Source organism: Lepidochelys olivacea (assembly GCF_965140295.1).
Source record: "Lepidochelys olivacea isolate rLepOli2 genome assembly, chromosome: 2".
Taxonomy (NCBI): Eukaryota; Metazoa; Chordata; order Testudines; family Cheloniidae; genus Lepidochelys; species Lepidochelys olivacea.
In genome coordinates this window covers 181,323,479-181,340,602 of record NC_140412.1, presented here as the reverse complement: position 1 = coordinate 181,340,602, position 17,124 = coordinate 181,323,479, and the positions used below count along the sequence as shown (strand labels likewise).

Genomic DNA, 17,124 nt, shown 5'->3' with positions numbered 1-17,124 from the left:
TGGTGTTTTGTGGGAGAAGTTGTCTGTCCATAGAATCATAGAATATCAGGGTTGGAAGGGACCCCAGAAGGTCATCTAGTCCAACCCCCTGCTCAAAGCAGGACCAATTCCCAGTTAAATCATCCCAGCCAGGGCTTTGTCAAGCCTGACCTTAAAAACCTCTAAGGAAGGAGATTCTACCACCTCCCTAGGTAACTCATTCCAGTGTTTCACCACCCTCTTAGTGAAAAAGTTTTTCCTAATATCCAATCGAAACCTCCCCCACTGCAACTTGAGACCATTACTCATTACCATCCCACAGAACTTGACTGGAAATGCTCTTAGCCCACCAACACATCCAACTGAGCCATTTTTGTGTCTGCGCAATCACTGTAACTGGGGTCAGCAACATGGATTCAGCACTGACGGAAGAACTTCTCCTGCTTGTGTTTTCACTACTATTTCAGCATCAGGTAGAGGATTTGTGAGATGCTAGTGGTCATTTCAGGAGTGGTATTTGTCCTATTGTAGGCACTTCTCTGATGGGGGATAAAGACTCTGAAATCAGGGCCTTTGGAAGCATAAGATTTGCTCTAGCTGCTCTACATGTGTCACTGCTGAGTCATCTTAAGACCACAACTCTCCTTTTTGTCTTCCTGGGGTTGTGGCAGAAATATTCCTACAATCAGTGAACAAAAATTCCCAGACCCTCTATAATAAAAGCAGGGATTTAATATTAAGGAAATGCTATAACACTGACTTCTCACAGGAATAAAGAGGCAATATTATTGAGTACCCAGTTGCCTAGTCTTTGGATGGATTGCTTTCATAGTCTGGTTTCTCAGAGAATAATTTTTGTTCTGAGATGCGGTAATGCCTGGAAATGATTCATAGGAGAAGAAAATCCTGAATGAAACCTGTTGTCAAGCCCTTTACAATAGGGTAGAAGTTGCAGATTTAGGTGATCCGCTAGCAGTTGGTAAAAATGTGGCAAAAAACCCCTGTCATCAACCTTGAATTTCAGAAAACCTTGATTCTCTTTAGCCGGCTGCCTGCACTGTATTCTTCCAGTAAGGTGCGAATAATATCGTAAAATAAGCCTATTTGGGCCCTGATCATGCAAATTAATTTGACTGCCTATGTGGAATAATTAGGTCCTTAATTAATTAGTATAAATTGATGCATCCAGAACTAGTATAGTGAAAATCCTCTGAACTTCAAGCTGTTCTTATCAATAGACCAAGGAAATGTAAAAGTAAACTTCCTCCTTTTGATACGGTACCTCATAACTCACTAAAAATGTTCAAGAAATTCTGACTTCCTATAAGTCCTGGTGTTTGGAAAAAAAGATCTGATCCTGTAGTTTTCCCTGATGTTTTGAGGGGAAACCTTGGATTTTAGTTCTCTACTTTCTGTGCTGTTTAAACTTGCTGTATGAATTTCTGGACTATATCTAATATTAGCCTTGTATCAATGTGGATGTTGAATTATGAGGTTTTTTGTTTTAAATTTGCTCAGTGCATGTTTAACCTAGGGTTGCTGAGGAACAGGAATAGTTACGTTTCAAATTAAATACTCTTTCTGAAAAGTAGTCCTCTGTCTGCTTGGTGTGTCTAAATCAAATGAGTTGAGAAGAGTTAAGTTAAGATCTAAATTTGTTAAACATGGATCTGAAGGTGCAATATTTCATCTAGCCAAGCTAACTAAAATTGTATCTGCTTAATAAGTTTTTGAAGGTTTTTGCTGCAAATACTTGAAAAATTACTGTGCCCCGTGGTGGTTAAATCTGACCATTTGCAAGCTTGCATTAACCAGCACGCTTTATCCAATGTCAGTGATTTATGTAATACCACCAGAAACTTCAGTGGTTTCTAATGTGTTAACTGCTTTTTGCAGCACTAAATTGTGAGGACAAGATTTGGTTCAATAACTCTTATTGACTGCATGCGATAGCTGTATATCTTTAAACAGCCTGTTTTTACATATCACATATCATAAAACCTAAAATGTGAATTCTGTTAACATTCTCTAATGTGAATCTTGGCAGCGGGGATGCACACGTATCTGATGTGATACTTGCTTTCTATCCCCATGTGTTACAAACATGCTGCTGTATTTTGTTCCCTTTTTAGTGATTCTGTCAACGGTGTTATATAAATTGGCCAAAACCATTTTTCATTTTGTATCTCATTTGCAGTCAGGTTGCTATGTATTCCACAAATGTGGAATTTGCCATAATTGTGCTTCAAAATCTCAGCTTTCATTTTTTTGGTGGAAGTGTTCTGCTTTTATTGTTGAAGAGAACCTCAAATGTGAACAGTGTAAGCCATTGTCTGTCTGAGTCTGCTAAGTTCCTGAACCAATGCCTGAGAGAACTGTTCCAGTCATCTCATTTTGGGTCCCAGGGACTCTAGGCAGCTGTGGAGCTTGTTATCTTTCTAAGATGCCACAGAACTCAGCACTTTTGCTGTAGTTTGTTTGCTGCAGCCAGATACCCAGGATTCTTGTTTTGCCTCCTTGCCCTGCTCAGATATGCCTGCAGCTGCCTCTTACTCTGTACCTTTCCCTACAAGGGGGAATTAACGAGATGACAGTATATACTCCTTCATTGTTCTACAGATGTAGGCAGGAAGGAGAGGGTTAATGAGCCAGGGAGCATAGGAAGCTAGTATGCAGACAGGGTAGTCAGGCTGTTAAGAGAACAGAGCAGCAGCAGAGGCCTGTAGAGCTAAGATGAGGAACTGCTGAATTTTGACTACAAGCTCCCCTCCATTCTCTGGCATGTAGTGGGTATGGGTAAGACCTAGATGAACTACCCAGACCACATCTTAACTGATGAAGCCTGGAGAGCTGGACTGCCTGAACATAGTGAAGAAGAATTAATCGCAATTTAATTCATCAAGTATTTTTGACTGAAATATCTGTGGAAGGTGAGAATGAAGGGTATTTTCACGGCCATGCAATAAGCTAACTTTGTAGAATTTGGGGTCCTTGTTCCATGGGGTGCACTGACCCTACTTACAGTGATCATCTCAAATCTGTCCACAGAAGCAGCAAACTACTACTACATAATATTGTTGAGATCGGGAGCAGAAAACATGGTAGCAACTCCCGTAGCAAGCACCGCAAATTCCCTGAATGGAGATGCTCTTACTTTTACTACAACGTTTACTCTGTAAGTACCAAAAAAACAGTTTCAGAACTCAACTAGCTGGCTTTTGAAGAAAAGTATACCTGAGAATCTTGTCTAAACTAATTTAAAATGTTAACCTTTCTGTAAGGATATTATATTCTACAAACATTCACAGGTCTTGTGGCATGAGTATTTTCTTCTAGAAATATTTGGAACAAACTTTTTTCCATAAAGAACAATTTCATGAATGGATTGGTTTTTCTCCCGTCATCTCTTGGATACCTGCAATGGCTGATTAGTCACTCTCCCTGAGAGAGTTTTCTGCTGGCTGTAATGACTGACATTCTACTAGGCCATTTTTGGTTTTTGTTGTCTCTGACGACAACACTGTTTTGGACTAAAATTTAACTACGTACCTGTCAAATGTTAGAGTAATAGCTGGCTTAAAGGTATTCTTTATAATAATGTGAGTTTAGTTGGATGATTTAGGATGGGATATATGCTATTTTAAACGGTAGACTTGGAATGATAAAAATTTTTGTGGTAAATGTCATCTTCACTAGTCATGCACAAACAAAGAAATGCTGCTTCAGAACTTATTAGTTTGATTTAAGCATATTTATTTTGTGTGTATTTTGACATGTGATGTTGATGATTTGTTTTAATTGTTATATAGCTTTAACTTTTTGAATCTCAACGTCTGTCATTAAATTGTCCGATCTCTTCCCCCCGCATAATTTCCTTGAATTGAAAATTGACTGAAAAAATGCTTAAACGTCTATATCCTTCTAGATTCTGCCAACCCTATTAAAAGTGAATATAATATAAAATTTTAAACCTTGGAAAGTGAGAAGCCATGCAAGGCACTGAAACCTATTTTGAGGTGATGGTAAAGGTAACTATTCTGAAAAGTAGTAGTCTATGTAACTTTTGGTCTGGAGAGATGAATCTGCATTCTGGACATACTAGTGTCCTGCTGTAGGTGGGACACTGTTCGGAGGGAGTGTTTACAACCTAATGTAGTACACACATTACATAAAACCCCTTATCTTATGAACTAATTGAGGATTGAGAGTTCATAAAATTGAACATCTCAAAATAACAGAAGGTGTGATGCATAAATTGCAGCACAGTGCATTGCATCACTTTCTTGTACTTCAAACCACTGCAAAGAGATTTCCAATGCACCGAAGGCTTCACAATGTGAAGGAATATCAACTTGTTCTTTAACATCACTTAATCTTTTTTCCATTTTGGGGGAAAATGATCATATAATCGAGGTTCTATCGTATTTCACTTTCTTTTGCTTGTGACATCTGGAATCTATCTCAAGATAGCAGTGTATTAGTCTCAAATATTCTAATGTTTCATGTGCTGGAACGCTTTGTTTGTTGAAAACAGGTTTGTAGTAGAGATGGAAAAGACTTTGACAGACCACCATGCGTGCCTGGAAGAGCCATGCTATGATGTACTGATAAAGAATATCTGCTATTACATTTTATCTTAGATTCACACCCAACACTTTTGACTACTGTAGATGTTGCTTTCAGAATAACTAGTTACTGTGAACCCCTCTTCTGTTTTGAGGGGATAACTAACTTTTTAAAAACACTACTGGCATTATTAATGCTTTTAACTATAGTCTACTCTCTTTATTTTAGGCAAGATGTGTCCAATGACTTTGAAATAAATGTTGAAGTTTACCATTTGGTATGTACTTGTCTTTTTATTAAAAGGCCACTTGGGGGAGCCAGGCACTCTCCATTTCTCAAATGCTTTCTTGTCTTACAGGTACAGCGGAAAGAAGGCACAAGCACTACTGATAAGAGGAAAAAGGCAAATAAGTCAAAGGTAAACACAAGAACTGACACACTAGTTCAATAAGAAAGGTACACTAGAAGCAATATAAAGCAAGGAGAGAAGAACTGAGCTACAGTCTGTTTTTAATATTGAAAATATTGAAAGCGGATGCAATTTCCTCTTACTGATTTGGTTACTGGGAAGTTTTCTTCATTCACAAAAAATCTATATACTTACCTTTCATCACTTTACCTTTTCTTTTGATCAGTCTGTTTAATGTACTGTCTCTCTAAATGTCTTTTTATATTTGAAGTCCTTCAACTGAGTAGAATTGAGACTTGGCCATCTTCACGTGGCACTTAACTACGTCAGGTCTGAAAGTTCGTTGTTTTTCTCTTCTAGCAGTTTTGCAAAGTGGCACGCTTTCCAAGCTTTCATCTAGTACAAGACATTTTTGCCTCTTTGGTAATGATTCTTAATGTGGCTCGTTCCCTTCTCTACTGCCTCACGCTCCCAAACATGTAAACTGTGTGCCAGTGCCCTGTACTGCAGCCAGATGGTTAAAGCCCTGCGAATCTGCAGATATCTGCTTTACATCCACAGATATCTGCATCCGTGAACCATTTTTGTGGATTGTGGATAGATGTGGATCTAAATTTTGTATCTGCACAAGGCTCTACAGATTGGTCAATGGAAATGTATTAAGCACCTAAAATTAGAAAAAGAATGTTGCCAATGTAGTCATTGGGATAAAGTCAGCAAATGCTATTTTAATCAGATTATCATTTTTTAAAGCAAATTGAAGCTAGTATAGAGTGCAAGCACTAATTACAGGTCTATGCACAGGACTATGACAAGCTACGGTATTTAATAAGAATAATGAGTTAATTTCCCTATTCTTTCAGTAAGTAAAGACACAAATTTTGGCCACTTCTGAAAGCCTATAAGTTTGTTTTTGTTTGTTTGTTTGGGTTTTTTGTTTAAATTTAAAATATTTGCTCTTTTCGTATCTAGTAAAATATATACTTCTGTGAGTTAACCTTTTGGTATTTTGAAAATGTGTGTTTTGGGGAAAGGGCAGCAGTATATCACTACTATAATGGAACAAAGATTGAAACCTTAACTGTGGTGTTTTTCTATGACTAAACATTGGCAAAGATTACTATAGACTTTCCAGGACAAATGAGACTGGACTTTGTGGCTTAAAAAAAAAAAAAGCTTAACTATTTTTTGGGTGGGGGAGCAGGGGACTTTGAATGCTCTAATTTAAAACAAAGAACCAAAAGTTTGTCTCTTCCCCCATCATCCCCGCCTGCCTATGTAAATTAGGTTCCTACAGGACATAGAAGGCTTGCTTGGGCTTAGCTCCTGCAAACGTTGGCCTTTGGATTTCCTTTTCCTTCAACCTTCCACTTCTTTTCCCATATAAAGATGATCTTGAGACCTCTTGTGTGCACTCTTCTCTCCCGCCCCCAACCTACGCTGTGGTAATCTACAACTGTACAGATCCAGGGTTGGAGGTGTGAAGTACATCTATTCAAAGTACCCAATAGTGCTGCAACTCCTTAGCTCTCACTTCTGCTGAGGAAATTGGTTGCAGCTGGGAGAGGACAAATGGTCATCACAGAACCAAGATCTTACTTTTTAAGATCAGTTTTTGCTCATTGAAGGATTTTCATTGTGTTCATAACTGACTGATTAAAAACATTTTGAGTGTCTTGCCACTTGCCACAGACATCTTGAGTGGAAGGGACTGTCTGATTCTCTCTCCCTTGTCCAGCTGATGCAAGCCTGAGAATCTGAGATCCTGGGTCCACCTCCCTCCTATGTGCTGTAGTTTCGGGGGTGCTTCAAAGTTTGCCAGGAACCAGCCTTCTTAGAAGCACTGCATTGACTTGTTAGCTGGAACTGCAGTTTTTCTGTTGTCTAAGGAAGGGAGAACCAGGACCATTCAGTAGGTACTTTTCAGAGCTCAGTGAAAGTTTGCAGGGGTCAAGTCATCTAGAAAACTTTCTCCATTCCAGCCCCCTGGCAATCGGTCTACTGTATCTGCTTTTGATGACAAATTATCTCTTGTGTATCTTTTCCCATCAGTTGCAAGGATGGACTTGTCTTGTTCTTAATTACTGTTCATGTATTTTTCTCTTAAACTAAACAAAGCTCCAGGTAATATATTTATGTTCATTTGATAAGTTAAACTTGACACTTGTCAATACACAAGAACACAAACATTAGGCACTCATTTACTTACAATATATGCATTATTTGATTCTCATTTCAATTAACTGCTAAACTTACTAGAGTAACAGATGCAAGTTGAGCTGCTAAATGCACCAAAGATTTGCATGTGAATAGAAGGCTTGGATATTCATTTTAAAACACCTGCTGTCCAGACCCAATTAATGTAAATGTATGTTTTCTACCTCTTGATCTGTGTATTTTATTACATGCTTCAGTGGAATTATTCAACCTTGAGTCTTGGGTATAGGAAAACAAACCTGGCTGACTCAGGACAAGAGTTAATCACCGGTCAGAATTGCTTTAGACCATAAAACTTGAATGGCATTTTTATCATACATATTAAAACTATACTTGGTTTGAACTACAATGTGCAATCTGAAATGTACTTGGCTTTCATGCTATCTTGTTTTTCATAGGTTATTACTCCAAAGAGATTATTGACATCTATTACTACTGTAAGTACTAGTGTAATACTCTAATGACTTCTGGAAATTAAATTGCCTTTTCTAAAAGCCATGTTCACACATGCTGAACAACATTGTTTCCCTACTTCAGACAGCTTGTATCTTCTTTCACTTGAAACTCGAAACTACCTAGCTTTCTATCAAGCCTTTTCAGCACATAACCATGAGCTAGTGAGCATTCTAAATACATTAAAAAAGATTAAAATTAGTACATATGCGTTATTTTTAAGAGATCTAGAATTTCAAGTGCAGTGTTTGACTTAAGACTGGTCTTAATTTATACAAAGCAAGCTTCTAAAATCTGTTGATTTCTCTATTTTCTTTCCCTAATGAATCTTTCTGTCTTTCCAGAAAAGCACCCTTCTTACGCCAGGTAAGCAAAACCTAACCTTTTTGTACCAAAGGGAATATCTATAATGCGGGGTAGCGAAAGCAATAATAATCTCTCAACAGGATTGTTTTGTACTTAATCCCAAGCTAAATTCTCAGTTGGTGTGAGTCTTGAAGCTCTGTTAGTTTACACCAGCTGAGAATCTGGCCCCAGGTTTACATGTAAATTATTGCTGTGAGTAGCTGAATTTTACTGTACAACTCTAAAATTTAACATCTGGCATCAAATATTTATAGCATCCATTTTTTACCTGGAAAAGTGTGTTTTAAGTAAACCAACACTTGGTGGTTATTCTATTTTTAATCCATATATTGGGCTCTGTTGCTTTCAACAGATGCAATATCGCATAACATAATTTTGTAACAGTCTTGTTTGTTGGAGACTAACTCTGAGAACCAAAGTATCATCAATGTGCATTTCATTGGCACTTCTCACATGTCTCTAGTCCTAACTTTGAGGAAATAATCTCTGCTGTATGGCTTCTGCCCAACTCTGCATAAATGCCCTGTGTCTCTGCCTTTCGCAGGGATGAGGCACAGCCCATTCATGCAGAATCAGGGGAGAAGTTGCTAGCAGAAAAATCATCCTTCCCTTTCCATCTCTTACTTAATATTGTAGTGTATGAGCCCAGCAACACCTCATAATTTTGCATGTGTTATGTTGTCTTAACCTTTTTCTTTTTATTATTATTTTTTTAACTCATCACAGTCATGGCCAGTCCAGGTGGCCCCAATGCTGTGCGCACTAGTAACTTTGTACTTGTTGGATCTCACAAGATTTCACTGTCTTCAATAGGGAGCTCCAAATTTACTTTGGACAAGGTAATGGAACCTATTTTTCACTACTACTTCAAATATATCCGCGTGCTACTGTGAAAGAATGGAATTTTGCCTGGCCTTGTGTTTCTAGGCAATATTGCTCCTTAAAAATAAAATCATTTAAAAATCTTCAGACAATACCACATCTAGTTTTTAGAGGACTGAAGTACAGGTTTGCAATACAAAAAAATCTAATATTTGGCACTGAGAACCACTGTTACTAGGACTAAATGTAAGATACAGTAGCATATGGCCACCAGTGCATTGGTATCCATTCTTAGATCAACGAAATTTATCAGAAGTAAGCTCATTCATGCAGGTCTTTAAGAATGGTCTATAAACAGCCAATTCTAAAAATATGCTATAACCTGAGAAATAAACCACTTAACTGTTCAATTATTGTCAGAAGACACATTATCTGAATTCCTCTGCACTGAATTTCATTTGGAGTTGACTTTAAACAAAACCACAACAACATTCTTGCCATGTAACTGATACTCCTGACTATATTTATCTTATGCAGATTGAATTCAGGTACTAATTAAAACTTTTGTTAGCCTCCATGTTCTTCATGATGATGGATTTTTAAAAAATGGAGAGCTGTTTTCTGTAGAGCTTGTCTTGTGTAAATATGGCTTTGTCACAGTTGCATTCCACGTAAGTGAGTGACTCTAGAATTTGTAAACACTAACTGCATAACAAAGAGAAAAAACAGACCCTTTACAATGTAAATACCTGTTAAACAATTTTATTACTATATGCCAAGAGCTGGTCTAGTCTGTTACTTTTTTATATTTGTGCAAGTTAACTCTTGTTACTTCAAGAATTCTCCAATAAACTTTGAAGTGTCATACTGAAGTCTGGTAGAGAAGGATTGGACTTAGTGCAATTCAATTCTGTAGTAAGGTATCTTTATAGACCATGACAGGCTAGGGATTTGCAAACAAGCTCCAGATGCCAATTCTGATCCCCTTTGATGCTTCCTTTAATTCTTTATTTAAAAAAAATTTAAAAAATTTTTTTTTCTTTTTTGATTTGGGCCTCTTGTGGGAATTGTTCTTGGGTTATTAAGCACTTGATTTGGTTATTGGAGTCTTCTGGTTCTTTGGGAAATAGTGTCTTTTTTACCTTTGTGCTCAGTGCTTCATGTTTGAGTACTCTCCTTTTTTGGATGGGAAAAGTAAATTATAAAAGCCATCATGATCATCTGATAGTGTTTGAATGAATTTATGGGCCAAGCTGGGAAATACAGATTTTTTCCTAGAAATCCTTCTAGGAATATCATTTTAAGATATTTAGTTTCTCAATACCATAAATGCACATTGTTATACAGGAAGAGTGGAGATCTGACACTGCTTACAATCACGTGACTTTTTTTTTTTTAAAGCTTTAGCTGTGTCCTGCCCCTCAACTGCACTGAACTGCTTTTTAATTTGCTTTATACTTCCCCTTATGGGGGCTTAGATGACCACCACAGTGGTGTTGCAAATGCTTCTGCTCTAATATCTTATAATGCAAGACTGAATGCAGAGAGAGGAATGAAACATACTCAAATGTAGTTTTATGCTGCTTTAAAAAAAAAACAAAAACCTTCATTTCACACCTAGTCACATTCAGCATATTTCTTTTTTTCCCCAGATAAATTATGGAGGGAAGGAAAGAGAGCTACTGGGCTTTATGTTCCAGGACAAGGTTGCTATGTTTACTTGCTTGTGACTAAAACTTAAGACACCCTTTTCCTAGTGCATGTTGCTCATGTCTGTTGCTCTTCTTCTGCAGTAGTTAGAAGTTGAAATCTTTCTAGAAGGACACTTACAAAGATTCTCCTAATAACTTAGCAAATTGGCCAGTGAAATATAATACAACTGGGTCATTTAAAAAGAAATCTCTGCAGTGTTAGTCTGTCCAGCATGCTAGAACTCAAATTTGTTTAAATGCCACCAAAGCTTCCAAATTTAAACTGTTGGTTTTTTTGTTTACAAACTAATGCTGTCAAGTGATCCTACTTCCATTTTTCCACACAATTCCATCAAAGGGATAAGGTTGACTGTTATGCTTCTAGGATAGAAGGGATCAGAAAACACAAAACACTTAGCATCCCACAAATTCTATGGCTTTTTCTCTAAATACTTTTCTCCTACTGTTAGTCTCCACATATGTGTTAGCCTGCTTGGCAAGCTTTTAGGTAACTTCAGACACCTCAGCAGGCGCTTGCATCTTAGTCTAGTTCCCCTGAGGTACTCTCCCACACTTTGAGGTGTATGGGGAAAGGGGTCCCTTCCTGTCCTGGCATTGTCTCTTAAACCCTCAAGTATTTGTGGAGAAGTGGCTTATCTTGAGCCACTTTCTTTTTTTTTTTCTTTCCTTTTTGCTTGGTTTAGCTTAATAGGGTCTATAAGGAAAAACAGTGTATTCCTACAGTCAACATGCCAATATCCATGTCCATATATAGTATTCATAAACTACAGAGAAGCTCCAAGTCCATCAGTGTTAATGGTAGTCCCAGGCTAGGTTACCAAAGGTCATGGACTAGAGTTTTCTCTCCATGCAGTTGTCCAGCACATCTACCTCTCATTCAAGAAACTTCAAAACTGAAGGAAACTTTGTCAAGAGAAGCATATTTCTCCCACACAAGAGGAGGTCTCCAAGAACCCTTCCACACACAAAATAGCTGGCAGTAATCCCCAACTCTTCTTAGTCACTTGATAAATCTGTGTCAACTTGTTAGTCACATGATCAAGAGCCTTCATTAGCTACCATGCAGCTATATTTAATAACTTTCCTATCATTTACAAAGTAGTTTGTAACTATGATCCTCACTGGAAATGAGAGGGGAAATAAGGGAGCCAGACTAACTTGCTTAAACTAACTTTTCTAAAGTGGATTTTACTGTAGTTTGATTGAATATAAGTAACTTTCTCTTGGCACATAGTAAACTATGGAGCCATGGGACTTCTTTTGTTGTAAGCAAAAATCCAGCATTAGTCCTTTTTCTCTCCAAACTATAATAGTCTTGCTTTTTTAACTTCTTTGGTACCTGAAGACTGCCTATCTTCTGGTGCTCAAGATACATTCTCTATTCCTTTACCTAGTGCAGGAATAAAACCACACACTTCACCTGGGATAGTCTAGTACTCAAAAAATGGTCAGATCTCTTGCCTCTGCAGATGTGCTTTATGTATCTGGGCTAAACATACTGACTACCTAACAGCTTTTCAATTCAAAGAGTGCTAACATTTCTGACTGATAAGTCATCTTATTTAGGGAATTTTCTCCTTGATATTGTATATACCCTTAAGCAATAAATATGGAGGGCCTGATCTTGTTCCCATAGAAGTCACTGACAAAATTTCTAGCAATTGTGATGGATGGCATTGGTTCTGTTTGATGCTTCTTCACTCGATATACACATCAAGTCCTCTCAAGGAGAAGGGATTCTTCTTCATGTATAGTAGTGAGCACGCTGGTGTTTCAATATTGGTGTATCTGCTGGAAGCATGGGCTCTTTTTGCTTTTAGACATTGCATGGCTACAGTGGATCTCATCAGTAACATGAAAAACAAATACAACATTATGCTTCAAAATAACACACTTAGATTCTGAGTTATCAAATCATTCCAATCCTGTGGAGATTCTGTGAACCTCTCACCTTTTATATCACAAAGTTTTTCCCTACTGAAATAGTTTCTACAAGGCAAAATTGAGGTTTAACAGTTGGCTTGTTATAAACACTCCATCTGTCCCTGAAGTGGAGACCTGTGAATGATTTGGGAAGATGATAGAATTTAGATATGAATGAGTCTTCACTTGCATGGAATTGTTTCAAGGCATGTATGTTCTGTTCAACAGCTTAGCATTCTAATTACACTTTAGTGACACAGAACCTACTTATGCCCTAGTTTTAGCTTGGTAATGTTTTAATAGGTTTATACAAACAACTGTTTAAAATCTATTTTGTCTCATGGCTTAACTGTAATGAATACTCTAACCAAGGTTTTTAGGTTTTAGCTAAAAAGCACTATTGGTGGATATATTGTCTTGTGGTCATGTTTTCCGCTTTACTCGGGGCTGGGTGTGTGTGTGCGCGTGGGTGGGTGGGTTAAATACATTTGTAAGCAAAGGAGAGTTCAGATGGCATCCAAGTGCCTCCTAATACTGAGGACAGTAGATTACGTGCACATAGCCAAACCCTGAAAAATGAATCTTTCTAGATGGCTATACAAATAGCATCCTGCTCATACCCTAGAAAAGTAAAATTTGGGTTTGTCTACACTGAGAAGTTAATTCAGATTAAGGTAGGATGTGAATTTAAAGTGGAGTAGCTATTCCTGATTAACTCCTTGCGCAGACTTTGGGAGTGGATTGATTTTATTTGGAATATGGCACTCTTATTCCATATAAGAGCATCCACACATGGAGTTCATCAGGAATAGCTCCTTGTGTAGATAAGCCCTTATAAGTGGAGTCAGAAGATCAATAACACTTTTGACAGCAAGTGGCTGTTAGCCCTGGTATTTAGGGATCTCTGGCCACTCTTCCAATGACAGATGTCAAAACCATTCGTTGCTAATCTCTTGCTGTTGCTGATTTGTTTGTACTGGGAACAAAGCTGTTAAGATGCATCAAAATTAAATAACTAAGTTAAGGGGCTTGGTTTTTTGCAGGTTCCCTTTTTGTCTCCTTTGGAAGGCCACATATATCTAAAACTAAAATGTCAAGTAGACTCCTGTGTGGAGGAAAAGGGATTTTTGGTAAGTAACTTGCTCACTGTTTGCTAAATCACCCTGACTTCCATTAAGTAAAACAAACACATTTATTTTCTGGGCAGTAACCAAACCAGGCTTAATAAATGCTCAGGTGGAAATGATTCCACGCTACCCGTATCTTCTGATTTAAAGTAAAGTTTCTAAGACTGGTTTAAGATATCTTATTTGCCTAGTTAAAAAGCAGAGCCTATTGAATCTACAAAGTTGTCTTAGGCTGAAATCACTTGGTATCAATATTGCCTTTTGATGGACTGATTTTATTTATTTATTTATTTAAGTCTAATTGTCTGTTTTGTATGGTTGTGGCCAGACCTTTTATTGTCATCATGCCCTTCCATTAACCTCCCTTTGAAGGAGCTAATCTGGCTAGTAAATGACAGTGACATTTGGGTGAGATTCTAGAGGCTGCCAGAGGCTTTTTTTCTGACAACTTGGACTCTCTTTGACCTATTAAAAGCAAATCGTATGTAATAGAATGTATTCCGTTTTGTGAACAAGCAAAACTTTTTTTTTTTTTTTAATCTACTCATTATGCTCTCCTTCTAGCTTTTGGCTCATAGCAGGCAAGTTACTCTCATTGTATCAGAAACAAATTGTTTAAAATCAACATCTGTAAAACCAAACCTTAATTAATCTGGCCTTGGTTGTTTAAATGTAGCTGCCATTCCAACCTAGTGAAATGCATTACTGCAGTTGTATCCAGCAGATGGCACTAAATGTGTTGTAAAAATGCCTTTGCAAAACAAGTGTCTACTATAATTTGATTTATTCCTAGTCCACGATCTGTCTTCCTTTCCTCTCTATATAGATGAAATTGGAGCTTACATTCTACCTCTTGAAATCCCCTTCATTATTATGATCTGCAAATTGTTGCATGCTTCGTTATCGATGCCCTCACTTTCCTTAACAGCCTCTTTTTGGGTCAGCATTAAACTTCTATTTTCATGCAGTTAAATGGACTGCTATACTATGCTAAGCACAAACAATAATATTTGTTTTCACTATAGTCTTAAAAGCCTTCTAGAGTGGGCTCTTTTACACTGGCTTCCTGTACTATTGAAATGTGTTGCCTTCTGAATTGCCTAGAAAAGGGTGTTTAATGTGATACAGGAAAACTACTAATCTTGCCAAGAGAAGTAAATGCTCTGCATAAACTAAAGAAATATAGGGGTGTAGGCTAGCCCAGTATCTTGTCTTCTAACAGTGGCCAATGCCAGGTGCTTCAGAGGGAATGAACAGAACATGTAATCATCAAGTGATCCATCCCTTGTTGCCCATTCCTGGCTTCTGGCAGAGGCTAGGGACACCATCCCTCCCCATCCTGGCTAAATAGCCATTGATGGACCTATCCTCCATGAACTTATCTAGTTCTTTTTTGAACCCTGTTATAGTCTTGACCTTCACAACATCCTCTGGCAAGGAGTTCCATAGGTTGTATGAGCGTTGTGTGAAAAAATACTTTTTTGTTTGTTTTAAACCTGCTGCCTATTAACTTCATTTGGTGACCCCTAGTTCTTGTGTTATGAGGAGAAAATAACACTTATTTACTTTCTCCACACCAGTCATGATTTTCTAGACCCCCTTTTCATCTCTTTTCCAAGCTGAAAAGTCACAGTCTTAATCTCTCCTCATATGGAAGCTGTTCCATACCTCTAGCCATTTTTGTTGCCCTTTTCTGTACCTTTTCCAATTCCAATATACCTCTTTTTTTGAGGTAGGGCAACCAGAACTGCACACAGTATTCAAGATGTGAGCATACCGTGAATTTATATAGAGGCAATATGATATTTTCTGTCTTACTATCTATCCCTTTCCTAATGATTTCCGACATTGTTAGCTTTTTTGACTGTCATTGCATGTTGAGTGGATGTTTTCAGAGAACTATCCATAATGACTCCACAATCTTTCTTGAGTGGTAACAACTAATCTAGACTCTATCATTTTGTATGTATAGTCGGGATTATGTTTTCCAATGGGCATTACTTTGCATTTATCAACATTGTATTTCATCTGCCATTTTGTTGCCCAGTCATCCAGTTTTACAGATCCCTTTGTAATTCTTGGCAGTCTGCTTGGGACTTAACTATCTTCAGTAGTTTTGTAACGTCTGAAAATCCCCCTCCAACTTCTTATTTAAGCTTACTTGACTCCTCACTCAGCTTATCATAACATGGTCAAATTCTACATAACTATGTGATCACTTAACGTTTTTAATGACTCCTATATTGCACTCTTACAATAGCATTTTGCTGAACCAGTTCTGCCAGTGTCTGTTCTAGGTCAGTGGTTTTCAACCTTTTTTCATTTTGTGGACTCCTAAAAAAAATTTTGAATGGAGATGTGAACCCCTTAATTTTAGACTAATCTGTGGACCCTCAGAAGTCCACGGACCAGAGGTTGAAAACCACTATTCTAGCCAACACCTTGAGATGCTTGCAATTCAGTGCTAGAAGATCATTTTATTTATTAAAAAGTTTATCTTTTAAACTAACTTCTTAACTTTTTTTTGGTTTTTTTTGAAATATTGGGGGTAGCAGCACTCTAAATCTAGGATTAACTTCTAGATTGCAGGTGTGTGTTAAATAAAAAAGCTCAATACGCACATCAACAGCTTTTTCACATAAAAAAGCTTATTGGATGTGAGGTCTGTGGAAGGCAACCTGGTGTCACATCATGGTCATTACAAATGCCAGCTCTTAGCAGTGAATCGGATCTTGTGAAAAGCCCTATACGAGAATTAAGTATTCTGGGAAGACAAAACATGTTTTAATATTGAGGCGAGAGATGGGAGGAAATGTCACATGTATAGTGAATTCTAAGTGCTGGTGGTGGCCAATACTATCCTCTGGTTCCTAAATGCATAGGGATACCATGACACTGCCAGATTTCGAAAGCTCAGCATGCTGGGTGCTGAACTCTTGAAAATCTGCCCTACTGTGTCTAAAGGCAAGATCTAGCCTCTGATTTACTACAGCCTTGACTATACACAAATTTAATATACTAATATCATTAAAGTGGTGTGCTCCCTTCCTGCCCCCCCCCCCAAAAAACCCCCAAACAAACGACACAGTGGTCGACATAAAGGTGCTTATAGCAGTATGATTAACCAACATAGTTTAAACCAGGATAAACTGGTGTGTAGAACATGTCTAAGTCACACAGGTCACTTAATTTTTCTTTTTAGACAATGTTTGAAGATGTTAGTGGATTTGGGGCTTGGCATCGGCGCTGGTGTGTGCTTTTTGGAAACTGCATCTCTTATTGGACATATCCAGATGATGAAAAGCGAAAGGTAATGTAGTTTATAATCCACCTATTATATTGCTTAATGTGGGGATTCTTAATCTGAAATATTTCACAGTATCTGTTTTCCCTTAATCCTGCATTCATCTTTTACTGATGCAGAGTTAGTCCTTATAAACCTAAGCTCTTGAAGCTTTTTGGGGTGGGGTGTGCAAGATAACTCTTCTCTCAATTTGATTAACTTCTGTATAACCCAGGACAAAAACCGAGAGGCAGATCCTAAAGTTGG

General features: G+C 37.7%; 1 protein-coding gene across 4 annotated transcripts in view; it reads left to right on the top strand.

Moving 5' to 3' along the window:
- ANLN (anillin, actin binding protein) overlaps positions 1-17,124 on the top strand; it is a 44,725-nt gene that overhangs the window by 22,829 nt on the left and 4,772 nt on the right. For 2 of the 4 annotated variants that reach the window (XM_084620018.1, XM_084620016.1), the window contains exons 15-23: positions 3,028-3,154; positions 4,774-4,822; positions 4,904-4,963; positions 7,570-7,608; positions 7,969-7,990; positions 8,717-8,829; positions 10,465-10,518; positions 13,491-13,577; positions 16,777-16,884. In XM_084620018.1, coding sequence (XP_084476144.1) covers positions 3,028-3,154; positions 4,774-4,822; positions 4,904-4,963; positions 7,570-7,608; positions 7,969-7,990; positions 8,717-8,829; positions 10,465-10,518; positions 13,491-13,577; positions 16,777-16,884 — 659 coding nt within the window. Of the gene's footprint in view, positions 1-3,027; positions 3,155-4,773; positions 4,964-7,569; positions 7,609-7,968; positions 7,991-8,716; positions 8,830-10,464; positions 10,519-13,490; positions 13,578-16,776; positions 16,885-17,124 lie in introns of all 4 variants that reach the window. The other 2 variants (XM_084620017.1, XM_084620015.1) reach the window with 2 other exon arrangements.